General features: G+C 39.6%; 2 protein-coding genes and 1 long non-coding RNA gene across 6 annotated transcripts in view; 2 read left to right on the top strand and 1 right to left on the bottom strand.

Annotated features, from left to right (window-relative positions):
* RSPH10B (radial spoke head 10 homolog B) overlaps window positions 1–13,701 on the top strand; it is a 16,380-nt gene extending 2,679 nt beyond the window's left edge. For 3 of the 4 annotated variants that reach the window (XM_039391181.1, XM_027726274.2, XM_039391191.1), the window contains 17 exons: window positions 138–206; window positions 412–582; window positions 1,121–1,206; window positions 1,806–1,926; window positions 2,712–2,888; window positions 3,555–3,687; window positions 4,172–4,293; window positions 4,757–4,946; window positions 5,658–5,766; window positions 5,851–5,930; window positions 6,030–6,178; window positions 6,982–7,089; window positions 8,136–8,300; window positions 9,295–9,346; window positions 9,853–9,963; window positions 11,061–11,256; window positions 11,644–13,701. In XM_039391181.1, coding sequence (XP_039247115.1) covers window positions 138–206; window positions 412–582; window positions 1,121–1,206; window positions 1,806–1,926; window positions 2,712–2,888; window positions 3,555–3,687; window positions 4,172–4,293; window positions 4,757–4,946; window positions 5,658–5,766; window positions 5,851–5,930; window positions 6,030–6,178; window positions 6,982–7,089; window positions 8,136–8,300; window positions 9,295–9,346; window positions 9,853–9,963; window positions 11,061–11,256; window positions 11,644–11,980 — 2,376 coding nt within the window. In that variant the 3' untranslated portion in view covers window positions 11,981–13,701. The remainder of the gene's footprint in view (window positions 1–137; window positions 207–411; window positions 583–1,120; window positions 1,207–1,805; window positions 1,927–2,711; window positions 2,889–3,554; window positions 3,688–4,171; window positions 4,294–4,756; window positions 4,947–5,657; window positions 5,767–5,850; window positions 5,931–6,029; window positions 6,179–6,981; window positions 7,090–8,135; window positions 8,301–9,294; window positions 9,347–9,852; window positions 9,964–11,060; window positions 11,257–11,643) is intronic. The other variant, XM_039391185.1, reaches the window with a different exon arrangement.
* CCZ1 (CCZ1 homolog, vacuolar protein trafficking and biogenesis associated) lies at window positions 12,209–26,029 on the bottom strand. Its single transcript, XM_027726280.2, has 15 exons — window positions 25,829–26,029; window positions 24,153–24,250; window positions 23,932–24,025; window positions 23,760–23,834; window positions 22,644–22,691; window positions 22,005–22,088; window positions 20,090–20,265; window positions 19,391–19,472; window positions 19,148–19,209; window positions 18,125–18,236; window positions 17,489–17,522; window positions 17,036–17,153; window positions 14,830–14,988; window positions 13,690–13,817; window positions 12,209–12,556 (listed from the first exon to the last, which is right to left on the bottom strand). The coding sequence occupies exons 1-15, from the start codon at window positions 25,928–25,930 to the stop codon at window positions 12,501–12,503; spliced, it is 1,428 nt and encodes a 475-aa protein (XP_027582081.1). The 5' UTR covers window positions 25,931–26,029; the 3' UTR covers window positions 12,209–12,500.
* LOC113990677 overlaps window positions 25,009–26,029 on the top strand; it is a 59,342-nt gene continuing 58,321 nt past the window's right edge. Inside the window, exon 1 of the long non-coding RNA XR_005567205.1 lies at window positions 25,009–25,322. This is a non-coding gene — a long non-coding RNA (uncharacterized LOC113990677). The remainder of the gene's footprint in view (window positions 25,323–26,029) is intronic.

Raw genomic sequence — 26,029 nt, 5'->3', positions numbered from 1 at the left:
TCTGGCATTAAAATTCTTGATTTGAAACTAGTTATGGGGGAATTGATATGTTATTCTTTTGAAGTCTTATGGTCACTGTGGGCTTCAGCTGGGGTAAGAATATATTTGCAAATGATGCCATTCTCTTCATTTTGAAGGGCATGTTTTCTGAAGGGTTTATGCATGGACAAGGGACTTACACGTGGGCTGATGGAGTGAAGTACGAGGTAAAGTACAATTTAAGTTATAATTGAACACAATTACAGCCAATGAGATGTACCAATTCCTGCAACTGAGGTACTTTCCTTCAGTTTGCACGGTACAGGTGGCAACTGCAGAACTGTGGCAGTGACTTCAATCACGAGCCTGACTTCTCCCAGATAGTTGGGGGACACTCTTAGTTTTTTTTAATGTTGTAATTGAATCTTTCAGGGAACATTTGCTAAGAATGTGCAGATGTTTAATGGCCGTTATACATGGAATGAAGGTGTCTATGAAGGATCAATCAAAGATGGAATTAGGCATGGATTTGGATTTTTCAGGAGCAGAACTCGTCCTATTTCTTACCTTGGCGAGTGGTGTAACGGCAAAAGACATGGAAACGTGAGTAAGAACCAAAGGAGAGCAGGGGCTTGGATGGTACCTTCAAGAACAGCAAGTGTTACTGAGCAAAGGTTTTACAAAAGTGTTTTGTTCTGTTGCATGGTTTTATGCTGTGTAGAGATTTGTTTTCCCTAAGGATTTTTTTCTGAAGTTGCGAACATAGTTAACTCTGCAGAGCTGCTGTTGGAAGGGAATGGGTCAGAAAACTGATCTGCCTCAGAGTCAGTACTGTAATTAAGTTGCCAGAGTTAGTTCTCTTCAAGTATTTCCAAGTGGTTTGAAAAACAGGGTAGACTTTGATGTGATGTAATACAATTTTTCTTTTGGTTACTTGGTGTTTTTTAATGTCTTAACTAATATTCATCAAAGGAGGTTGTTTTTTTTTATTTAATTCTATCACTTCAGTTGCTTTCAGTACATCATCTCAAAGTGACTAAGTATTAGAGCGTGATTGCACGTGTCATGTAATTTGTATGTGATGTTTTATTCATGTAGATGAATATTTAGGTTTTTCAATGGCCTATGCTGTTTGTTTCAGGGTATCATTTATTTTGATGAGGAACATGCCTCTTGGTATTCAGGTGAATGGGTCAATAATGTCAGAGAAGGATGGGGAATGAGACGGTAAATGTGATGAAAACATACTTCATGTTTTTATATTTCATGTATATTATCATACAGTTTCTCCCTTTGTTTAAAATGGATACAAATGCTGTCATTTCATAGTACTGCAGTGGAATAAAAGTGCTTTATAATAATAAAACAGACCTTCTTTATAACTTATATTTTTATCTGCTGTATTTCTATTGATCATTTGCATAAAAGAACATCTAAAGACAAAATCCCAGCTCAGCTTTGGTAAACCACAATTCAGTATTTAGAACCAAATGCTGGATTGATTTGAACAGATGAAGGTGCTTTATGAATAAATGACTTATGTGTAGAATTACATGTAAACAAAGATTTTTACTAGCTATGGCAAAGACTCTTTGAAAAAAAAAAAAGAGCTGGTTAATGTTTAGTGGTTTGTAAGTTAAAAATAGTAGACAAATAGTAGTCAAACCTCTGTATCTGTGCCACAGTGAGTCAACTTCCAAATTAACAGTTATATTTAGCAATAATAAATTCTAAATTTATTAGCAATGAGATTTTGCATAAGCCTTTCACAAGATCACCTGAGAATTTAGGATGAATAGTCATTAGCTGTTATTGTTTTCTTGCAGCTACAAGTCTGGAAACACCTATGAAGGTCAGTGGAAGAACAATGTACGACACGGACATGGAAGAATGATATGGTTGGCAGCTAAACAAGAGTATGTAGGACAGTGGGTGAATGGCATCCAGGTATTAATTGCTTCCCTGGAAACCTCTCTTTAGGTCAGCATCTGTCCACTGCTCTAGGAAAGCTGGATAGGGAGTTTTGTGCAATATCAAAGGAGCTTTTTATGGTTTTTGCCAGTTGAGATAGTGGAAACATGCTCTTTATTGTAAGTTGATTCTCATGTTAGCAATATTCAAATTGTTAAAAGGCTTTTGACTTAGTCTTATAAAATCATAATTTAACTCCCTAATGGAAAATAGAAACATTTTTCAATTAAAAAAAATAATTAAAATAATTTAAGTGTTTGTGGCTATATTTAGCTTGAGATATTACTTCAGCAGTAAGTACATGTGATAATTTACTTCACTGTCACCTTTAAAATATTAGACCACACTGTTCCCTCTTGGAAAAGCATTATGATGGAAGATGATTTTGTGGCATTTTCTGTTTCTTCTGTTTATTATTCTGCTGGAAAAAGAATGTGAGCTACCTGCTCTGTCTTTTCACTCCGCTTAAAATTACCAAGGAGTCCAGCTTCTGGAACATCCTGGCTCTCTGGCACGGTGTTCAGGATTACAGGCAGAAGGATTCAGGCAGGAAGGGTGGTTTTGGGAGTCCTGTGATAGAGCTTGATTCAGTGTGTCCCCTGGGTCTTCTCCCAGGCACCTTTGCAGAACAGGGTTCTGTGGCTGGTTTGAGGCACTGCAGCGATCACCTGGGGGCCTTTATTTCAGGGGCTCGCCTGGCCCTAGAGCAACAGCAGCTCTGCTGGGCATGTTTTTTTCTAAACACACGGATTTTTTTTCAGCATGGGTATGGCACCCACGTGTGGTTTTTGGAGAGAGCACCTCTGTCTCAGTACCCTCTGAGGAACGAATACGTGGGGCATTTTGTCCGAGGGGAGCGACACGGGCACGGCAAGTTCATCTACGCCGGTGGAGCCCTGTACGAAGGCCAGTGGGTTCATAATAAGAAGCACGGCAAGGTGAGTCCTGACAAAACTATGGACAACAGCAGAGCACGCTGTTCTGCCCTGCACTGTGGATCTCCAGGTTCCTGTACAAAAAACCCCATTCAGTTTGCAGTGTGGATGGAATCCACCACAAAGGGCAGAGAGTCCACTGAGAGCAGTAGGAGTCCCTCCAGGGAACTTGCTGGGCCACAAATTGACTCTGTGGTCAGGTGTGTGTTGTGTGTATAAAGAAATACATTTCCCTGGGGAGATTGTCAGTGCAACAGGTACTTGAGTTTTGCAATCTTGAGTTTTCCAGTGGTTGGTCAGTATTTCACACTGTGAATTAATGGATTTCAAGCTGTCCTTGCACAGAGAGTTCTTACATAAAACAGATTTTTGAAAAAACTGTGAGTGCCACATATGCAAACTAAGAATTGCAAACAAACCTTTCTATATGTTTTTCTTCAAAATACTTTTCAAAATCACACAGATACATAGGTCTTCATCCCAACAATGTACTTAATTAACAGGTGACAGAGTGCGTTATGAAAGAGGGTAGGGAAAATTATTTTCATGTATTTTATCTCATATGTTGCATTTTAGCCAAGATTCTGAAAAGGAAATTTGACTGAGAACATTAGTGTTATTTTTATGGTCTTTGTTTTGTGTTTATATTAAGATTAATTCTGTCTGTAGGGCAAGTTTATCTTCAAGAATGGTCATGCTTATGAAGGAGAGTTTGTAGATGATCGTCTGGTAGGTCTTCATCTTCAAGAGAATGCAGTGAATGCAAAAGAGCTGAGTGGCATTGCCACTCCTTCTGTCATTGGTAAGCAGCTTCACGAAAAATATTTCACTCAGTTCACATTTTGTTGTTCCATTTTACTATAATGTGAAGCTGTTTGTACTTACTCAAGAAGCAGACAAATTTCTTCAAAGAACTTGGATAAAAATGGGAGTTATCTTAATAATTAATGACTTTTACTTCCATGCTTTATTTCCTGCATGTGACACTTTGAGTGGAGTGACACAACCACATTCCGTCTTGTGATGTTTTTGGAACACTGTTGTCTGAAAGTTTCATAACATATGTAATATCTGCATTTCCTTTTGGCTAGGAGTTGGTTTGACAAAAATACCCTTCAGTTGTTATGCTGTTGATTATGAAATCCCTACTCCTCATTATAAAGGAATCCATTGATCGAAGTCAGTAAGATAAAAAGGAATAATACGTGTTTTATTTTTCTCTGTGTGCATATTTATATTTTAAACTTTGGTTTAGTTTGTTCTAATTTATTTTATTTGCATGGTAGAAAGTATCACAATCATTAATGACTCGGAAAGTACTTCTATCCTGGGGTCAGATATTGAGTTGGATATATCTTCACTGCTTGACTTGTTCCCAAGGGAAGAGAGACAGGAAGAACTGAACCAAGTAAGAGTTTACTCTTTGATATTTTCAGTTTTCCCCTGTGATGTCTTTCATATTATTTTATTTTTGGTTTATTTGTATTAAAGTAACTCTTTCCATTAAAGAATTATTTGAAAATCTGAAGACCATGAAAACAGAAAAGCAAAAACAATGAGTAAACAGTATTGCCTCTTCTGAGCTTCCACTAAAAAGCAATAAAAATAGATTAACATACCTGGAAGGGCATTCAGCAACTGCCTTTAGCCACTCTGATGTTTGTCTGCTGACAGAGGATAATTTATTTTTATCAGTCACCAAAACCCCTGTATTTTAACTACTTTTGAGTAATGCTTTTGTGAACACTTAGCCGGGGATATGCTCTTCAAAGTTGCAAGGTCAGAAAATTACCTGCCCAGTTACAGGATCAATACAAGCTGATCTCTGCTTGCTCTGAGATGATGCTGAAACCATATCCTGCTTTATTTAGGTAGAACGTGCTGTGTTGAGGCATATGGTAATACTGAGGAGAGACTACAACTTCTACAGTGCCTTAGGCTACGGTCATTCTCCCGACAACACTTTCCTCATGACTAAGCTCCAGTTTTGGAGGTTCCTGAAGGACTGCCGGTTTCATCACTCCAAAATAAGCCTTGCTGAAATGGATCGGGTGCTGGGAGGTTTGTACTTCCAGGGGTTGGGGTCTGGAATCCAGGAATTTTAGTGGTAAGCTGTAGAAAGTTGGAGTGGCGAGTTCTAGTGGTAGCTTAACTGTGGTAATTAAGTGGCCCCAAGTCGGTACCTCTGTGCCTGTGAGTTCTCAGTGGATGCATTAACACTTCTCCAGGCACTTCTGATCCTTAGGTGAGAAAACACAAAATTAAAATACAGCCTTAAAAATTGCACTGAAGAGACATCTGTTCAAAAAATGTATTCACCCCTAGTCTTACCACTACTATTACCTGTAGTTTTCAGAGAAAGAGACTTAGGAGAGACAAATCTTTTTATTTTTCGTGTTCTTAACTTTGGTTTGCCTGTAGTATGTTTTTTTTCTTCCATAGAGCCAGTTAATCCATCAATTCCCTTTAGACTTGCAGTGTCCCTGGTATGTGTGGGGTTTAACTCCAGCTTTGCATCCCATTTTATTTCTGTATATGCTGAGTGGATGCATTTCTAGAAAGAGAGAATTATCTAAGATCCAGCTGTAGGTGGACAGTTGTCCCTTGATCTGCTTGTTTGAAAATGGTGCAGTGTCTGCTGTGAGTCTTTCAGGAGTGTTATTGCCTGTGATAGGCAGAGATGGAGAGGATAAGAAAGGCTGACAGATCAATATTCCTATAAGGAATGTGAAATGTGAGCGTAATAAAGGGTTGTTTTTTCAAAATTTTCAGGTAGTAAAGAACTTCTGGAGATCCATTGTCCACACCAGCTATTACTGTTCAGAACGTTTTTATCTTACCTTATTCATCTGGCATTTCATATCTATCATAAAAAGCACAAGTAAGTTCCATCTTTTAGTGCAATTTATTTCAGTGTAATCAGTTGGAATCTTCCCAGACAAGAGTATTTTTGTTTCCGTGGTAGAGTGAAAGGTCGTTCTCTGGACGGGTGTTTCTCAGAAATGATGTCCAGGAATGTTATTCCCACTGCCTGTTGTGTCCAAGGTAAGCCATGGTATTTCTTCTGTGCAGAATTCATCAATCAGTACCACATACATCACTGTTTTATTATAACCATTATTTTTTACCAATTCCTTTTAAAAGGTATCTTATTTTCTGAAGAAAGACACGCTGTTTTTGCCATGAACTACATTTACAAATGCTGGGAGATATACAGAGCTTTTTGCAGCCCAAATCTCAACCCTCCCTTTGAACCCACAATGAAGATAAGGCAATTTGTTTGGATGTTGGATGTAATAATCTAATTTTTTCTGTTTTGTGTGATTAGATGTGTTTTATTTGTTCACTTTATATGGGCTTTTTAGAACTGTGGCTTCTGCACAGTTGAAAAGGTAGGGCTGATATTATTTGTGCAAACTGTCCAACAGACATTAAAGGGATGGTTGTTCTACAGAAATTATTTTTATGCATTTTTTCAGGATTGAATTCTAATTTTGTACTCGATCATTTCAGATGATCAAATCTTAGACAAAAGTGTTTTAAGGGAATATAAATATTTTTTCTGGTCCCTCCTGTGTCCCCCTCCACTCCATCCTATAAAATGAATATATGAACATGTCTTATTGTTAGAACTCAAAGACTGGCAGTTATTGAAATAACACAGGAAGGCACTTCAATAATGTATTTACTACAAGATGAACGTGAGATTCTTTACTAAAATTCAGTAATTTAGGGACAGATCAAGATTCCTCTGAAGGTAGGGAACAATTCCCATTAATGTGCCTGGGGTTTGGGTGACTGTCACTTTATAAATCCAAGCCATTTTTTCATGAAAAAAAATCAGATGGCAAAATTGTAATTTTTTATGTTTTTGTTTATGAGCTTTCCACAAGCTCTCTTTTAACTCTGGTTTTTGCAGTCTAAGGAATATTCCCATTGGCTTCAGTAGGGCCAGAATTTCACTGTGTTGTTAATTACACATGTGGAAATATCATTTGAAACCACTAGAAATGTTGGTACTGGCTTTCAAGGGTAGATTAAGTCCATGTGGGAATACCTTAAGTGCTGTTAACATGTAACATTTACTCTTACCCAGGAATTGAAACTTCTCAACAAACAATTAACTGTTTCAAGACTTGTGAAAATATTTGTCAAAGTTGGTGCCTGTCCACGTGGTAGGACTGGTATCAACATGGAACTGGAGGTGTGTATGGAAAAAACCATAGTTCATAGCTACAGGAACAATTAAAGTTGCTTTTAAAAACTGCTGCAAATACTATCCTACCTGCTGGAGCAGGAAGAAAATGAATTAATTTATTGGAAAAAAAAAAAAGAAGAGTACAAACTCAGGCCTCTATTTTTGTCTTCCTTTGTTCTGCCTGTACCTTTTAGTTTAGTTCATGTACATCTATAGTTTTCTTAATATCCCACTCTTTTTAGTACAGTCTCAGCATACTGGAGCATCCAGATAACTCCTTAGGAGTGCCACAGCCCTCAGGGGGAATTATACCATTTCCAGGAGGCTGCTGCTGCTGGTAGTTGTGTCTGTGAGGCAACTGCCTGACAAGATGTATGTCAGTGATTACACAGAGATCAATCTCTGCACTTCCAGCTGCCAAGGCTGTTCAAATGGATCAATAATTAAGATCTGAACCCAGTGATCCTGAAAATCTGGTGATTCAAGAAACCTGATTAGTGCCATGTGAAGTGCTGCCACCTCAGTGACTGTAGAAGACTCTTGTGGTCCCCAAGAGTTGGCCCAGTTTGGAGGGTTCTCACCCTTCAAGAATTAGCAACAGTCTGTTGTAAATTGCTCGACTGAATTTGTTTTAAACAGATAAACTGAACACACATGTAAAGTCTTACCAAGGGATCCGTTTTACACCCATTCTTGGGGTTTCTTGAAGCATCATTTGCAAGTAAAATATTTTAGGTAATAGCTGTAGTTGTGAGTTGCTTTTTAGAGAAATTTCTTACAGCTGCAGATAAAACAAAAATCTATGCAGCATTTTAGTTCAATATTGCTTGTATAAGATGTAACACAGTGTATCACCTCCTAAATTTTTTGAGCTTTGGCTGTTTTCAATTTTTCTTCAGAAGAAGAGATGTTTGACTTTAACTAGTCTAACTGAGGCCAGTGAGACTTCACAATGACTTCTGAGTTCTTTGCTTGCTCAGTTACACGTGCCTGTTAATGAAGGAATTTTGCAAAAATGAATGAATTTAACCATTCTGTTTCTTTTACTCCAGTTGGTTTTTCTGGAATTTTTTGAAGCTCTTCTTGAATGTGCAGTGGTGTACGTTACCCATGATATGGTTAAGGAGCAAATAGCTCATGAGAATCAGAACAGAGCTAGCTTTAGATTCAAGAACTTCTCCAGAGAAATCTCAGCTTTGTACTCAGAAGATTCTCAGGTAAAATGGATGCAGCCCTGTTAAATATTATTATGTGTCCACTTAGAGGGCAAAGTCAGGCCCTGCAAATATTCTGTTTCCTGAACGTAGAAACCAATTTCCCCTTTTTGCATAAACAGTTGTTTGATTGGGTCCTTCTGCTTTTCCTGTTCATTACTACCTTAAATTGTATCATCAGCGTGGACAGTTTTAACACATTTGCACGTTTTCCTAGATAACCATAAATACACATAAAGTACTTGCAAACCTTCTGAAGGGGAACTGACAGGTTGCTTGGCTGGTGGAAGACGTCTCTCCTGCTTTAAGCTCAATGTCTAAAATGGCATTGCAGCTGTTGTAGGTAGCAAGCCTTGCTGTTTCCCAGCAGTTAAGCTGTGCTCTTTTCTTTTTGCTAAACTTTTGAATAAGGATTTTGGAGGTTGTAAGATGCTGCCTGTGACACAGGTGCAATTTGGATGCACAGGGTAGTTGAAGGCATGAATTAGAATTGTTATTCTTTGGAATTATGCACAAGGTGAAAGTATTTTTATTAATTCCAAGAGCATTCACAAACACCTAATTTCCCAGTCTCTGTAAGCCAGTAGTGCCACTGTACACCACCACTTCCCATTCTTTGGCCAGTTGTTCCCATCCTATGGACCCATTCCCTTGAGCAGATGAACAATAACATGTAGAGCAACATGTGAGAACAGAGGAACATGTCTAAGAACAGGAGCTTTCACTCTCTGTATTTCTGTCCTTCCCTAGCTCTGAAATAGGATAATCCTGCTTGCCTGGCAGGTATCAAAGGTAAAGTGTTACCTGCTAATACTTGAAAATGTGAAACACTGTTGCAATTTTAATGTTTTGAGATAGGCATGATTGCAGAATGCATTTGGTTGGCACAATGCTTTGGAGATGGGAATTTGTATGACTCAAAGGGACATGGGATCTCACTTTTTAATTTGAACACAAGCTCAGATGTTTAGTAACTGATTTTAAAACTTCTTGCCAGCCACTGAGATCTTGTGAAGACAAAGAGCAGTGTCAGCAAGTATCTCTTCTGGGTGAGTACTGCAGTTACCATGAATATCTGTAAAAATAGAGGTGCTAGAGGAGATTCACTCTTTCTGAAACTTTCAAGACAATTAAAACCGAAGGTGATCATTGAAACAGCTGATGTATTGCAGTTACACAGGGCACTCCATTCAATTTGCCAATTATGACAAGGTTTATGTGTAGCTTTCCATACCTGCTGCACACAGAGAACTGGGCAGGTTTGAATCTCTGAATTTTCTGTGCTTTTTAATTAGAAGGTAACTTAAAAGGCTTTTTAAACCTTTATTCTTCCTGTTCTATCCCACTCATTTGGGCATGGAAACAAGAGATTGAAGTTTGCACTGTTGCCTTCATTATAGACAAACTTTTCATAATTTCAGAAGCATTTTAACCACAAGTCTAGCTGTCAGGTCAGGGGACAATCTATATTTGTTTGTGCTGAAGATCAAACTTGATATTTAATGCATAGAATTAAAGAGTGAGTTCTTCTAATTTTCTTTCTTTGCATTATCAGAGACCGTCCTCTCATTTGCCCCGGCTTGTGCAGACAGCAAAGATGATCTGTCATTGTCCAGCTGGGAGGCAGGAAAAGAACCAGATTCCTCTCCAGCAAAGGAACTGGGAGGTAAAGAAGTCCTACTGATTTTTTACTAACACCCCCACAAAAAAATCCCTTGTAGCTCTTGAATTGTGAAATTTTAATTGTATATGCAGATTTCAGTTTGTCACAAGAGGGCAGTAAATGAACATTTATTCTTGAGGAAGATTTTTTAAAAACTTAAAATATTTTTTAAAAGAGACTGAAACTTCATAATTAAATCAGACATTTAAGTATTTAATTAAACAGTTTCCCTGATTTAAAAATGCCACATTTTATTTGTAGGGCATCTAGAAACTGTAATTTGTATTTACTCCATGAGAAGCTCAATCTGCGAGCCTGCTCATTTAATGTCTTGGAAAAATAAAATATATTACTGCTATGTCCTGCTTCTTTTACTTAATATAAGAATTATTCCTAGCGGTGTGCCACCATTAGCTGGGATAAGATGCCTTATGTCAGGACAGGCCAACATTCATGCAGAAGAGACATCAGTAAGAGCACTTTTTTATGTTGATGCTTGTAATTTTTTTGTACCATCTTCTGGCTGATTAGCAGATCTCATCTGGGTTGGGTTTTTGTGCTTGTTAAATGTTTCCTGCTGATAAAGAACTCAAATCCAGGAACATAGGTAGACAAGGATCTTTGTGTGGTCATCAACTCTTCCACTGAAATCTGATCACTGAAAAGTTACACATCTGGAAAAAATAGTGTTTCTTCAGGACCCTGAACTGGGCCCTGTCCTGTTTTCTGGCACCTCTGACAACTGGACATTTGCATTCCATCCTCTCAGGTGGTCACTTGCTCCTCCATTCCCGGTGCCCAGGGCTCACAGATCCTGAACTGGCATCAGGTCACTGCAGAAGACAGGTCTGGGATTAAAGGGCAGAGTCCACAGTCTTTTGGTGCCATTCCCAGGGCCAAGTCACTCTGAGGCCCCACGAAAGGGCCATCCCTCCATCCCTTTCCCATGCACCAATCCAAGTGTCTCTGAGCTGCCATGCTCTGTACATGCAGAAGCCAGTTTGCCATTGCACTGACACAGAGCTGAAATACTGCAGTCCAAAACACATTTGAAACAGAAGTGCCCTGCTAAATAAGCATGTTTAATTTACATGTTGCAGATGAAGCAAAAGAAGACAAAACTGAACAAGATGAGAAATTTTGTCTGTGGATGTATCAGATGGAAATCTTTTTCACAACTAAGCTCTTCCCTGCTTACCAGCAGGAGAAAGTGCTGAGGCAAAAAGTAGAAGAAAAGCGAAAGGAGGATGTTGAATTAGCTGAGCTGAGAAAGATCAAGGATGTGGAGCTGGCAAAGTAAGTGTTGAATCTTGTCTTGCAGTACTGCTATCTCTTATCTTCCTCTAACAAAATTATTGAAAATGAGAAATGTGCTTAAGAAAGTAGTTTAGCTTACTGGAACTGGAAAACAAACTCATCCAGATGTAATTAGTAACATAGAGAATGTAACTGTCTGGAGTAACAAATACAGGCTGCTTTCAGGTTACAGAACTAACTCCGATATTTCCTGGCAAAGACAGTTAAGACATGTTTGGACTTGAAGTGGTGACCAGACAGACTCTGCCTCTCTCCGCTAGGACAGTTCGTCCTGCTCGGACTCTGAGTAGGGCTGGAGTTGCACAGCCAGTATAAATCTGTCTCCCCCCTCTTGCAGTACATTAAATTCAAACTTTGTCCACTCAGACTCATTGCTGAAAGAGAAGCAGAAGAGGTAAGAAGACAAGAAGCAGCTGCAGCAGAAAAAGCACGTGCCTCCCAGAGTGCAGATGCTGAGGGGTCAGAGGATCCTGTCCCACAGGAAGAGTCCCCGCGGAAGGGAAGCAGAGCGCGCCTGTCGAAGGGGGAGGCACAGAAGGGAGGGCCCTCTCCAAAGAAAGATGCCCACAGGAAAGACTCCTCACAGAAGAAAGAGGCCCAAAAGAAAGCCCCCTCAGTGAAGAAAGAGGCACAGAAGGCAGCACCTGCAGGTAACACGGGGCCTGCTAACAAGAAAAACAAACCCTCTGGTAAAAACCACTGAAACTTCAAGCAAGTTCTCTTCAAATAGGAAAAAAACCCCAAACAAACCCAAACAACACCAGAACAACAACACTTGTAGGGAGCTGTAAAAATTATAAGACTGTATGCACAAGAATTGATTTCAGAGGGAAACTGTCTGTTTGCACCAGGGTCTTGGGCAAGTTACATCGCACTAAACTATCAGATAGTCACACGATGCAAATGAACACAGGAAAACAAAAAGATGCCCTTAAAAGTGTAACAATTATTAGCTTTATTTTCCAGCAAAATATTCACATAACATATCAGAATGGAATGGTACAGATGAATTCAGACTGGTTTCTAATTAGCTTGCACATAAACATGTTTAAAATTTAAAAATTTTATGGTCAGAGTTTACAGATTTTAGTAGAAATTTTGATTCTTACAAAGCAAGTATTGCTTTACTATTGTCATTATTCCAGTCAATAATATGACTAATAACTTCTCATGTTGAACAAGTGCCTGACATGGACATCTTCAATAAATCAGCCCTTTGCAGATCAATCCAAGAAGAAAATATTGTTAAACTGCGTTGCACAAAGTTTCTTCACTTCTTCTGTTAATAAAAAAAAAAGATACTTCAGTATGATACTTTTACAGAAACCTCCTCAAGAGAAACCCTGGGGATCGTCACAGAGAATATAATTAAATTCAAACAGAAAAAACCCTATGAGTTTCTAACGTAGAAATACACTTAATGTTACTCTGTCTTCAGTAGGAGAAAGTCAAGTCTGGCATCTCACCCTGTCTGAAAGGTGAGTTGTATTTTAAGTGGCTGAAGTGTAAATGATGGGCCACTCATCTTGGCAAACTTACACTGCAACAGCAGCAGACTTGGCTCCATCCTAAGGAAGTACATTATAACCCCTTTTTCAGAGAGAGGAGGAATTAGGGTAGTCTGTACAATAAATCAAGTCAGCAAAACTTTTGCTTTGTGCTATTTGGTAGACAACACTTTCTAAGTTTATCAGGCACAGAAATACTCATTTACTGTTTCTGTGTGGCAGGTTTGATGCTGAGGGACAATTACACAAAGATTTCTACGTCATGCAACTCATTTCTCTTTTTAAAGTGTAGGTTGCTAGGCTTTGGTCCTGGAAAGTATTAATTCTTTCCCATTGTCTAAGTGAGCACATTCCTTCTGTTAAGACAGAGAGCCCCAAAATTGCTGCAAGCAAGATTCAAACAGACTTTAGGAGAAATAGCAATTTAAAAGCCTATTGCATCCTAATGTTCATTTGCACTCTTAGTCACAGTAAGTCATTCTGAAAACCACGTTAGAAACAAGACAGCAGCGGGATGAGGATCCCTGACAGGACAGACAGACAGATATCATGTGTAAGTAACCTACCCCTGGATCATTGACAAATAAAACCCAAGTCAGATGTAAATATGTTCATCTCTCACCTGTCATATACTGTATTAATTACTCCTAAACTAAGCTCATAGATCTCTCCTCTATTATTTGAAGGAGGAATAATGACTGATTAATAATTAAGAATGTCTGCTGAATATTTATGCTGTTCTTTCACAGCTGATAGAAGGCAGACTAAAACCTTAGGCAAACTCACCTGGTCTATCAAAGATCAATCACTCTCTACATTTCTCATGAGATGGATTTTATTACTTCCCTAGGGACATACATTCTAGTAGTAACTGTATTTAGATGTAATAAAAACCAATCCTTACCATTAACTTCAATCAGATTTACATTTTTTTGATTCAAAATAACATACAGTTCTCTCTGGTCAGACTTCTTCCCAACTACCCAGTAATCACTCATTGCCTTCACGATAATTTCCTCATCTTCATCAACTCTGAAAGAAATTTTAGGAAGTAAAGAAGGTGGCAGCAAGTTCATCTTCAACAATTTGTCTGTAATCATTAGGACAGTTCCCTGTCATAAGTTGTTGTGGTTGTGCAGTATCAAAGAGAATACCAGTTCTAACTCAGCCATCATTCAGCAGTCAAAGGCTTCATAAATGGCTGCTTAAGACATCCCCAAATGTGTAAATCATTAATTTGTCCATATTCTAAACACTCTGGTGCTCTGAAGAAAACACCTCTCCTCTGTTCTGGTAAGGACACACTTGACAGAATGATGATTTGCTATGGTTTGGTGATTCTGAGCTTTCACAGAACTAAATTCTAAACCTAGACCTAAACCATGCTCAACAGTTAGATACATTCTCTAAAGCTGTGACTAACCCAGTACTTCCATAATATGATGGACCATTCTTTTTTCATTCATAGAAAAATGAAAACCTTGTCCTTCCATAAGCAGAGTGGGAAAATTGCTAGTTGTTAATTACATAATTAATCACAGTCATTCAACATTTTCATGTTCTTTATTATGACAGAGGGTCTCTCCCACCTTCAGGCTTGACACCCATTGACAAGAAGCCACTTGTCTTCTCCATCAGGACTGCAGTAACTGCAAGGTCCACATTCCATCCATTGTCTCACCCCAGCAGCCCCCAGCTGTGGCAGGGGCAAGGATGACACAGGCACAAGCAGCTTTCCCTGTCCTTTATACTACTTCCCCAGATTAGTCAGACTTTAGTGCTTCCCATCCCATTTGTTATGACTACTCTGAAGCCTCCAACAGATTAGATATTTTCTTGGATAGAGGCCCTGGCCCTCTTCTAAGTTATTTTTTTAAAAGGACACTAGAAATTCAGTTTAAGATGGACTGCTTCTAAACCAACACAAAATACCAAACATGAACTGCCAACCATCAACAAAAAAGACTGGAAAGCTTCAGTCATTTGGAAAAAAAAAATCTAATTGACAGTAGGAGTTACAGACTATTAAATAGTTAAGCATTACCTGGAGAAGTCACTGTTGATGTCACCGAGAATCTTCATGAGGTCGGGGTGAACAGATGCAAGTGATACACTGGGTGTTTTCCTCATGTGAATGGTACTTTTCTCTGCCAGGTTCATGTGATTGAAATAGATAAACTTAAACTGAGGTTCCTTCTCAGCCCTAGGAAGATGTAAAAAGAAAAAAAAAAGTGATTTGTGAATACTGACATGTTGTATAACCACAGGCTTCAAAGACAATGGGTAGTGAGCAGTGCAAAGCTTAGACAGCCTGAAGTCATCTTCACATTGAAGAGACCCAAGTGTTTTAAGGCTTGTGGGATTGCACTTCATTTTAACACACTTTAAAAAAACAAAACAAAACAAAACACAAACGAGCCTGCAGAACCAGCCAATGTTTCCCCTTCTGCTGCTTAGGCTGCCAGTAAACAGACACAGGGGAGTCTAAAGGCCTTGTCCCCCTTCACAGTAGTAATTCATTTGCATTTTTCTAATGAGCTGGTTTTGCTCAGTTAAAAAGAATTTTCAACTGAGCAAAATTTTCAAGAATTTTTTTCAGTTGCTCAGAATTTTGTTCCCTTGCTGCTCTCCCCTAGGCCAGTCCCCTCTGATTTGAATGGGTGCTCAGTCTTTACTTTGATCAGTAAGTCATCTTCCATTCATGTCTTTGTTATTGGTTACAACCCAGAGAACAAATTCTTCCCTGATTCAGGCACTTAGATTTGCCCCCAGCATTTGTGTGGGCCAAGCAAGAGACTATTTTCAAAGCCTTGGCAGTGTTCCTCCATTTCCACTTTTATGTACTTAATATAAAAACTGTCACTTAGAGGTGTAGTTTTGGTAGAAGCCACAACAAATTCAGATATGCAAAAACTGGCTACAGCAATTGGTACTTGAGGCAATGCATTATTTAGGACCAGGGAGATACTGTGATGACACCACTCATCTCAGCAAACAACCAGATACCCCTGCTCTCCGTCACCCACATGCATCAGTGTCAAGAAACTGGATCATGTTTTCAGGACACCATGGCATTAAACTTTTAAAGAGTTAAAGCTGCCAAAGCCAGTCCCAGATGACATTTAAAAAGCCCAAGTTTAATGATTTAGTAGATTGGCACAATTTCAAGCACATCCTATTCTATCCCGTGCGATTTTGCTGATTTGGGAAGCTACCACGGAATGAGTTCACTCCCACACCTATCTTTGGTTGAATTCCTCCTTTGTTGCCATATGTGATACTGTTCTTGCTTCCCCAGCTAACACATCTATTGAAAAATAGATACAATTTTATGGCAGGTCAAGTCCTCAGCTGTAAAGCTTCTGTTGTAACCAAATAATCCACTCACTAAAATCCCCGTTTGAAATTGTTAAACAGGAGTTGTTCTGGTACCTAAACCTTCATTTTGCTTTTCTGTTTGTAACTGAGTGAAGAGTTACACTGTCCAAGCCTTGTTCCTAAGGCAATAGTCAGAGCCAGCAGTCAGTGACCACTTGATGTGAAAAATGCTGTTTTTTGAACATTACACAGAACAGCAGCCTGGGAAAGCAGAATTCAAAGGAAATCTGCATGAAGGAGGATGTGGGCAAAGACAGTGATATTTTTAATTTATTTTTTAGACTTAAAACTTCTTAAACTTAAAACTTTTTAAACTTCTACTGGCCAGAGGGGTATTTGTGAACATTATGAGATTCTGTTTTCCTCAAGAAAAGCTAGACAGTATAAACTGAAGTTAAAATTTTGAGGGAACTGCTACTTCTCTACCTCAACATGGGGGAGAGGTGTCAGAAGACTTGTCAGTTCATTTCAGTGCACATATGAAAGAAGTTCCATCTGAATGATTTGCTGACAGCTGGGGCAGGAGGAGGCAGAATGTCAATTGGTAATGGTCATATTTGCCTTAGTATTTACATTATTTTCTCTCCAACAATTATGCACGTGGAGGAAAAAGATTTCAGCCACACAATTAACACTCGTTCCTAAATTAGTAACATCTATGTTCTTTCTTCAGGGGGACCTAAGCATGCAAGGACATGCACTTCATAAACACTTAGGGTGCAGAAAGGCAGACAAACACTATAAACATTGTTCTAAGTACACAGTTAACCCAATACTTTCAAAATCTGGGCTCATATTGTTATTTAAGCAGTTCATTCAACCTAACTTTTCAGCATGTAATGAGGGAATGCAGCAGGAAGTGTGGTACAAACCCCGATATCCTCTTGTTGATGTTGTATTGTTCACAAATGTCTGATGCCAGCACGGTGAGCTGAGGCCCAACAATGCTGTCCAGCTTCCGGCAGAACTCCAGCGTGGGCGGGATCGAAGCTGTGCCAGGGAAAGGAAGGGCAGAGATGGGATTCCCTTCCCACAGCTGAAGGTACACTTTCTGTAGTTGTTCTCTTTAAACATCAGTATGAGTCCAAGGACAAATTTTTCTCATAATTACAACCTTATGGGTGATTTTGAAAGTGGCTCACTGAAGCAGTATTTAGTGTGTAAATTGAGTTACTTAAACCATTGGAGCAGACTGATAAAAGCACTCATGAAAAAGAGACTCAAATAACGAATTAATGTATTTTTCAAGAGTAAAACAAGCTGCATGTGAAAGTATTTTGTACTAACTACGTCTTGCCAAAGAAGTGATGCTGACAGGTACTTACCATCAATCATAAAGCAGACAGCTGCACTCATGGCCTGGAACAAAAAAAGTTAAAGCAAAAAAACCATTTACAACAGGTTACCTCAACTACCTCAAATAAATGACAATACTTCTGTGAGGTCACACACAGGTGAAGCAGTTAAATTAAAGAAGAAATTAAAAAAATCTACTTGAAAGGTAGCATTTCATCAGGATAATCTCTTTGCAATCCTACACAACAGAGTCAAGCTATGATTTTCAAATCAGCCCAGTTAACAGTTTAAGTGGTAGGGGATAGGTAAAATTTGGTAAAAATGCATTTATGCAAAGATGTCTTCAAGAAATTCGGATTTAATGTAAAAAAAAATTATTTTATTGATTAATCCTACTCAAGCCAGGTATGAAATCACTTAAAGCAACTGAAGGCTGGTACTTTGTTTTAATAAAACAGCTGCTTGTTTTGGAGAAGGTACAGGAGGGGGGGAAAGAGGATTCAGGCTTTAAAGTTGGTTGCTAGAAATGTTATTTTTCCATCTCTTTGCTTTAACCTGGTCATATCTGTGCACCTTTCTATACATTCTTAAGTACTTCACATCACTGTCCTAATTGTACAGAGATTCCTAATTCTGTGGAGGAATTGCAGAGAAAATGATAATACCTTATAAACAATTAAATGAAGCTCCTCGTAAGTGTCATCAGTGTTAACAAATATTTTGGGGAAACGGCATTTTGTTTCTGGATCATTAAGATTTAAAGGTCCAGTAAGAAACCTAGAAAATAATTCAACATGTCAGGTGAGATGAATTCCTGTATTTCAGTTTCTCCAGTTTAACAGGTGTTCTCCAAACTAACAATTACTTGCGTGTATGAATAGATTCGAATACAGTGAGTTTTCAGCTATCCACACAGGCATAGAGCCCTTTGTACATTATCTCAACACTCTTACATTTTTTAAGGATTATTTGCAAATATGCCTCAAAGAGTTACAGAAACAGCATCAGAAATGCAGAATAATGCTAAGGAAAAACTGTGCAGATCATCAAAGAAACAGCAACAAAATTCTTTCCATCTTCAATTTGTGAGTATCTTTAAAACCTCTTTTTTGTTGCTATGGGGAAGCTCCTTCCTTTCCTGTCCAACAGTACATCCAGACTAGTTTGGTGTAGGAAGTGGTGTACTAGAAGCACCTAAACTTGGGAGAGGGGCGTAGACAGGGAGTGTGTGCCAATGTCTTGATCCCAAAGGAATACAATAAATCAAGGAAGAGGAATTCTCGTGATGAAGGATGTCCAAACCCACAATTACTCAAAACTATGTTGCCCGGCTGCTTAAGTGCAGAATTCCCCACCCTGATGCTGAGTACAGAGGAAAAGCAATTGGTAAATCCTAGATTAAATCTACACCTTTGTCTGGAGTGCCTGATTGAAAAGAAATGACTGGAGCAATTCCCAAATTTGTCAGGCAGTGCATTAAGAGCAATGGGAAGAAAAATAAATGTGAAGTTATGTTAATGAAGCATTTTCTCTTTTTTCCAGAGGTTAGGTTTCACATTGCAGCACCTACTGTGCAACCCTCTGGAATGAACTGTGTGTGGGTATGTACTCAAAATACACATACTTCTGCCAGGGGTTTTGCCCTTGAGGGAAGAAGCAGCAGATGGGGACAGTAAAACAGGACCCACCTTCCATAGTGCTGCAGATTTCCCGGCATTTCAGCACGTATTGGAGAATCTCTTCCTGCTAACTGAAGCAAAAAAGGACACACCAGAAAAACCAGCTTAGAGGCAGAGAGGAGAGAGATATTTCTCCTTGGTATTTTAGCCCTTAGTAGGATCAGAGATACGGGAAGAAAAGAAAAAATAACAAACACAATACCCAAAACCAACCACTTTCACGCCCAAAAAAACCCAACCCAACTATAATACCTCAGGTTCCATGTGCCTTGGAAACAGAGATGTTGTGAGATATTTGTACAAAATTCTCATGTCATCTTGCTCCAGTCCACTCCTAGAAAAAAACCACAAATGATGTTTGTGCTGCAGTTCAGATCACACATTTTCCTCCAACCAAAACTCGGGCAGAGCACATAATAAACCAGGGCAGCAACATTTCAGTGTCTCAGTAGAGCCAATCCCAGAACATTAATTTCTATTACAATGTTAGTTTATTTGCTAAATTCAAAACACATATAAATTAGCCATAAACCAGAAAGGAAATAAAATTATACTTATACAAAGATCCAGTTTGCTATTCTTAAATTCATTTTTAAGTAGAACTCTTCACAAGCATTGCAACTTCTAGTACAGAATTACATGAAGACCAATCCTTAATTTAATTACCTTCACTACTAAAAAATTCCTATGGAGGAACCTGTGTATATTCACAGAGGCTCTTGTGATGGAGATGACAAGGACACTTCTCCAGCTGCTCCCCAGGAAGTAATAATTTGATACAGGCTAGAGATTTTAAAGCTCAGACCAATGCTTTTTCTACTGAATGGTAGCATGACTCATGTTTTCTCATTTTTATCCAACTCTTTCACTGATTCAAAAGCTTTTCTATTTTGACACTTATTTCTAGGATGAGAAGTTGAAGACACACAAAAGAATTACTGAAGTACCTACCAGATAAGCTGGTCATTGTAGAGGAATGCAGTATACTTGACTATGTTCAGGCTTTCTTCCATCCTATTAATAAACGACTGAATTTTCAAGTAAGTCATTTTATCCAGTGGGAAGAAGCTGATTCCACAAAACACATCCAGCAGATCACAAGACTGTAAGTGCAGTGTCTGCAAGTACTGGGAGAACAATGATAGGTGGCTTTTAGAATTCAGAAAACTGCCAATGTGTAGACTTAAATTACAAATTTGAGTCTAATCACCAATAATCTGGAATAACAAAGAAAGAAAATCCTTCCTGTTCTGCTTGTCTTGGGAGCAGATAATTAGCTTTCAATGTGCAAAGGAAGAGATATTTTCTGTTGTTCTCTTTCTTGATAGAGTGTAACCTTTACCAAGAGATTTCTAATGCACTCTCCAGTGCTCTGTGAAAGATGTGTTATCCAATGGCTCCCTCTACAGTCATTTCACATCACCAAAAACACACAAGTAATAATTACAGCGTGACAGATTTCTCTCAGTTTGTAATCTAAGTCTTATTTCTTTTCAGAGTTTCAGTACAGTGCAAGCCTGCCAGCAACATGTTGCTAACTTGTTCAATAGGGTTATAACAGACAATTTGCACGACTACATTTTTTAAGCTCTTCTAATTTCCTGATGAAAAAGAAAAATTTTCATTAGGTTTCTTTCTGTTATACAAATCTATAGAAATTACTGTTTTATCCTCAGTAGGAACATCAAAGAAAAACAATGTTTTAAAGATAAAAATACATTACTTTCTCTTTTGCCATGGTCTATTTTTAATAGACAGAAGCACACATCAACTCATCAAAGTGCTCCTTGTGCCAGTGGTGTTTATTCTAAAGCCTACAAGTCTTACAAACAAACAAAACAAGACCCTCCCCAGTCCACAAGCAAAGCCTGTACTTCTGTTTACACTGTCACAATGTTGTGTTATTTTAAAAATCTGTTAGGAGAACAAAATTTTAAACACCATTAGCAGTGTCTACACTCCATCCTTATCAGGGACCTCAAGATTCACATCTCTACCACAAGAGCACTAACTGCTGACAGCAGTCCTGTTTCCTTCTGTGCAAACAAGGAAAATGGGGGGCACTTGGCTGCCACCTTTTAAAGCTTGATGAAACTTTTCATGTAGGAACTCAAAATTCTGCCAGACTATTCAGTCAGTTACTTGGTGTGAAAAATACATGAATAATATTTGATTTCTTGGCTCAGAAATAGATTTTGCTTTTCATTCTTTCACTGAAACATCAGCTTTGAAATTATATTCTGAAGACTAGTTATAATGAAGACAATATTTCCTCTAACCTTCTCAGGCATGACTACTAATTCCACCTGGGGGTGTGGTAGGGGGAAGAAGTTAAAAATTTAAACTATTTACTACTTCACCCTGTGCAGCAGGGTGTGGAATCTCCACCCCTGGATCTTTTCAAGACTCAACCATCCAAAGCCCTGGGCAGGAGAGTTTAAATACAGTGTTTCCCTGCTTTGAGTAGGAGGCTGAACTGGATGACCTTCCCAGGTTCCTTCCGAAGGCAATGATTCTGCAACAGTAACTCAAATAAAACTCAAAACCGGTATCATAGTAACCAATTCAAACAGCAAAACAGAATTTCCGAAGAATGAACACGATTCTGTTCGGTAAAATATCCAACAGCTAAGCTGTTCCATCAAGCCATATCCATGCTTTGTGGTTCAACTCCACTTGAAGAACCTACTGAGCTAGTAGAAGCAGGAAGTATTTGACAAAATGAGTACCCAGATACTTTGTGTTGCCAGCACACGTTTTCCACTGCCTATGTTTTATAGTCACACTGCTGCCACTTAGAGGAGATTTTTGCATCTTATTTCCAATGCAGAATCACACTTTATGTGCCTGAAAAATAAGGTCTTACCCGATGGAAGAATTTCTCTAGTCTCTCCTTTAGACCTTTCACACCTCCATCTTCCATGGCCTTCAGGAACGTGCCATTGAAAAGCTAACAGTTAAAAGAAAAAAAAATCAGTTAGTTGGGCAATCATTTACAATAATTTCTTGTAACTTGGCTATGAATATAGCTGGATTACAATACACCTCCCATTCCTCAGTATTTGTACTCCACATCAATCCAAATGTACCCCTTCTTTATTGAAAAAACATCTCAGATTTGCAGAGTCCAGGTAGATATGGCAGCAGAGGCAGAATATTTATGTGTCATTTAAGTGTCTTATGCTCTTGTTTTGTAAAAGGCCTTTAACCAGGGCTGTTTCTCAAGCAGATAATAGCTAACACCATCAAAATCAAATACTTATTAGTGTAACTGCCCATGAAACTTGGACTTTACAAAAATTAGAAGGCTTTTATTATTACAATAAGCTATTGAACCAGCACAGAGCTGTATTTTTCTCTTCCATGAATTCCATTTCAGCTGCAGGAAGAGAGCAGATAACAGTGGTGAGATGAGAATGCCAAAGCAATGATGAGCTTGCACACCCAAAGGGTACCATGAGGATCTTCTTCCCTTCCCAAGAGGAGCCTCTGGTATTAACTGTACCTTGTACATGCTGTAGCACTGCTGCAGGACCGAGCTATAGACCTTGTCCTGCAGGAAAGAGAGCAGCACATCAGTGAAGCAGAGGCAGAATTACAAGTATTTTGGCTGAGCTAAACGTAATGTATGTTTTCAAAGAGCCAGCAAAGACACAATTTAGAGAAATCAATCTCTGAAAAGTTAAATAGCATTTTCAGTCAGCATTTAGAAATGCTTTGTACTGTCTTTGTACTCATAAAGTACAGTTTCAATAAAGGGAGTCCCTTCCCCCCCTCACATTTAGTACCCAAAGCACCTTACAAACTCATGCCCAAGATTCCAATTACAAATAGTGCCCTCCCTGAGGCCAGCAGCCAGTGAACATGGACCTACTTCTGGCAGCTCTCTCTTCACCTAGGTCAAAGGCTGAAGGAGGTGGGACACCACAGCAGGTTTTTGGGGCTAAGATCTTAACCCAGATGCAAAAAGACTATTAACTGGCAAAATAGAGTCCCTGTGGCACCCATCCTTTTGTTAGGACACAATAAGGAATGGAAGTAGTGCACACTGCAATGAACAGGGGAAGGGGTAACCAACCAGCTTTTTAAATATTACCCCACCTGGCCAAATACCCTTCCTGTATATGATTAAACAGACCTAATGATCCTGCAGTTTGGACAAGAAATCTCAGGATAGTTATGAACTGCTTGGTTTTCCAGATTATTAATAAATATTACTAGCAGTCTTAAGAAAGTAGTAACATGTACACTTAAAACTAATAAAAATATGTAGACTTAAAATCTTGCAAGAACTTCATTAAACAAACAGATCCTAAGAAATATTCACCTATTCCAATCTAGAAATATTCACCTATTCCAAGCTAAAGTCTCATAGCTACATATTTTGCTAATGCTTATTGGATGATCTTGAACTGTTCTCTGGATAATCCTCTGTCTTGTACTCTTCTTTCAACTTGATTGAAAGTACTTTGCCCTCTTTCCATTTATGGAGATAGATATGGATATATAGAAAAATCAATTTGACAGCAGTTCAAGAAGAATCAAACTAAGGTATTTCTGGAAGTACCCATAAAATACAATATAACCCATTAAAAAAAAAAAGAAGAAAGTTCAGTCTTACCAGCAATTCTTCTTCCTGATATTCATAGACTGGCTTTCCATCTTTGTGTTTTTCTATTATGGGATTCCGTACAACCTAGGAAGTGGAACAGGCTGGTATTAGACAATGCAGAATGCATGGAGAACATTGCAGGATGGTGCTTTAGGAACATGCAGATCACATGCATAAGTACCATGACCATCCAGAAGTTTTCTTCAGGTTCGTGGAAAAACTGTCTGTTCTTCTGTGTATGTAGGGATTTTGCTGGTTTTGTTGGACTAAAGGTCCTGGAAAGAAGACATATATGCGGACACAGGTACTTATACACAGTCACAGCAAGAAGACATATGACTTGAGAGATTTAAAATACAGTGCTTGTGCCAACACAACAAGCCATGCAATCAGACTTCTTACCTCGTGAATTGCACTATAGCTTCACATAGCCCCACATTTCTAATTTTTTCATTCTTTTCTACTTCATTTGGGTGATAGAAGAGAATCTTCTTTTCTTCCTAAAATGTGAAAAAAGAAGAATCCAAGCAAATGAATTTTAACAGAATCAGAATTAAAGAATACTGAGCACACGGTTTGCTTGTTTTTTAACTTTAATCCCTGTATTTCCTAGGCAGAATTTTATCTTATACCAAAATGGGCTTCTGTAATAATGGATAAAAGCATATTTAAGCACATTTAAGCAGTCAGTCATCCCATGATATCTCAAAATACTTTATAAATTGAAGGCTATTGAAATCACTTCTCAGCTAGTTCAAAGCAAGGCGAGCTTCAAAGCCAGATCAAAGCAAGGCTAGTTTCAAAGCCAGCTCAGATTGCTCCAGGCCTTGTCCAGTCATGTTTTCAATATATCCAAAGATGGAAATTCCACAACCTTTCCAGGCCCTGCTCTCCTATTATACCACTTCACTGTGAAGAATGTTTTTCTTCTAGCTCATCAGAATTTCCCTTGCTGGAACTTCATCCATTAGGTCTCATTCTTTCACTTCAAGAACCCGACTCCACCATCTCCAGCCATTCTTCAGGCTGGTGAAACTGCCCTCAGACCCTCTTCCACATCGTCTGTTCTTCAGGCTGCACAAATACAGTTGAAGGCTCTCCTGGTACGCCACAGACTGGTTCGAGAGCTTTTCACTGGGCTTGCTTCATCTTGTCAGTATTTTTGCTACCCTGGGAAGCCCTGGAGGAACACAGCACCCACCAGCAGTCCCACACGTGCTGGAGAGGGGGAAGCAATCGCTCCACTGGCCCTGCTGAGCCACAGCCCGGCTCACCCGGCTCCACTGCCACAAGCGCTGCTGATTCACGTACGACCTGTTGGTCACCAGACTCCCTGGTCCTGTTCTGCAAAGCTGCTTCCAACCAGTCAGCCCCTGACCTGCCATGGTGTGTGAGATTATTTCACCCCACACACGGGACTTTGCCTTCGCTGAGCTCCACCAGGATCCTGCCGGCCCATTCCCCAGCTCACCGAAGGTCCCTCCAGAGCACCAACAGCTTGCCCCGGGTTGGAGTCACCCAGGAGCTTGCTGGGGGCACTTTCAGCCTCACTGTCCCATCACTACTAAGAATGTGAGTACACTGCTCTGTTCAAAAACTATTACAGCTGAAGATTATCACATAAGCCACACAATATGCTGTTTTCTAAAGTTAGAGACTAGAACTTGAGTTTACTTGTTAAGGGTCACGGCAGCAAGAGAACTTCAGCAGTAACTGGAATTTAACGAAGTTAAACAGTAACCTGTAACAGTAATAGTAACCACATTGTATCTACGTCCAGAAAGTTATTTTTAGAGAAAGTTACAGCATCAGTAAAACATAGTTACTGCCTGTCCAGCTCCCCATCTCCAATACAGGCCCTGCCGGTGACAACCCCCCCGGTTACTGCTCCTGTTCGGTCTGAAGCAGAGACCGATCCCGGCCCCGCTGACACCCAAATCCCCGGGGCTGCTGCGGGCCGGGAAAGCCGCAGCTCCGGCCGCCTCTGTCGGGGGCCGGTCCCGGGCCTGGGGCAGGGCCAGCCCCGCCGGGAAGTGCCCGCCTGTCCCCGCAGCCCCGGCGGCGACAGCCCCCGGTACCTCTCCCTCTTTGGGCCCCAGCTTGGGGTTGTAGATGAAGAAACTGAGGAGGGTCGGAGCGAGCTGCTTCTCCTGGCCGGCCCCCCCCGCCGCCGCCGCCATCCTGAGCCTGGGGCCGGCAGCCGCCAGACACCATCGGGAGCCCGAGGCCGCCCCGGCACCGGCACCAGCCCCGGCCCCGCCGCGCCTGCAGCGGCCCCG

Source organism: Pipra filicauda, unplaced genomic scaffold (genome assembly GCF_003945595.2).
Source record: "Pipra filicauda isolate LSUMZ 115617 unplaced genomic scaffold, ASM394559v2 scaffold129_size2064235_pilon, whole genome shotgun sequence".
Classification (NCBI taxonomy): domain Eukaryota; kingdom Metazoa; phylum Chordata; class Aves; order Passeriformes; family Pipridae; genus Pipra; species Pipra filicauda.
The sequence above is the reverse complement of the archived record's forward strand: the minus strand, read 5'-3'. Positions and strand labels throughout refer to the sequence as shown.

Bases quoted from the DNA above. Each gene is read 5' to 3' on its own strand.
- CCZ1 (XM_027726280.2), bottom strand. From the start codon at position 25,930: ATGGCGGCGGCGGCGGGGGGGGCCGGCCAGGAGAAGCAGCTCGCTCCG. The intron at 24,251-25,828 runs GTACCGGGGGCT...TTCACATTTTAG, and splicing joins TGGGGCCCAAAGAGGGAGAG to GAAGAAAAGAAGATTCTCTT. The intron at 14,989-17,035 runs GTTTGTACCACA...ACATCTTCCTAG, and splicing joins ATCAACAAGAGGATATCGGG to GGCTGAGAAGGAACCTCAGT.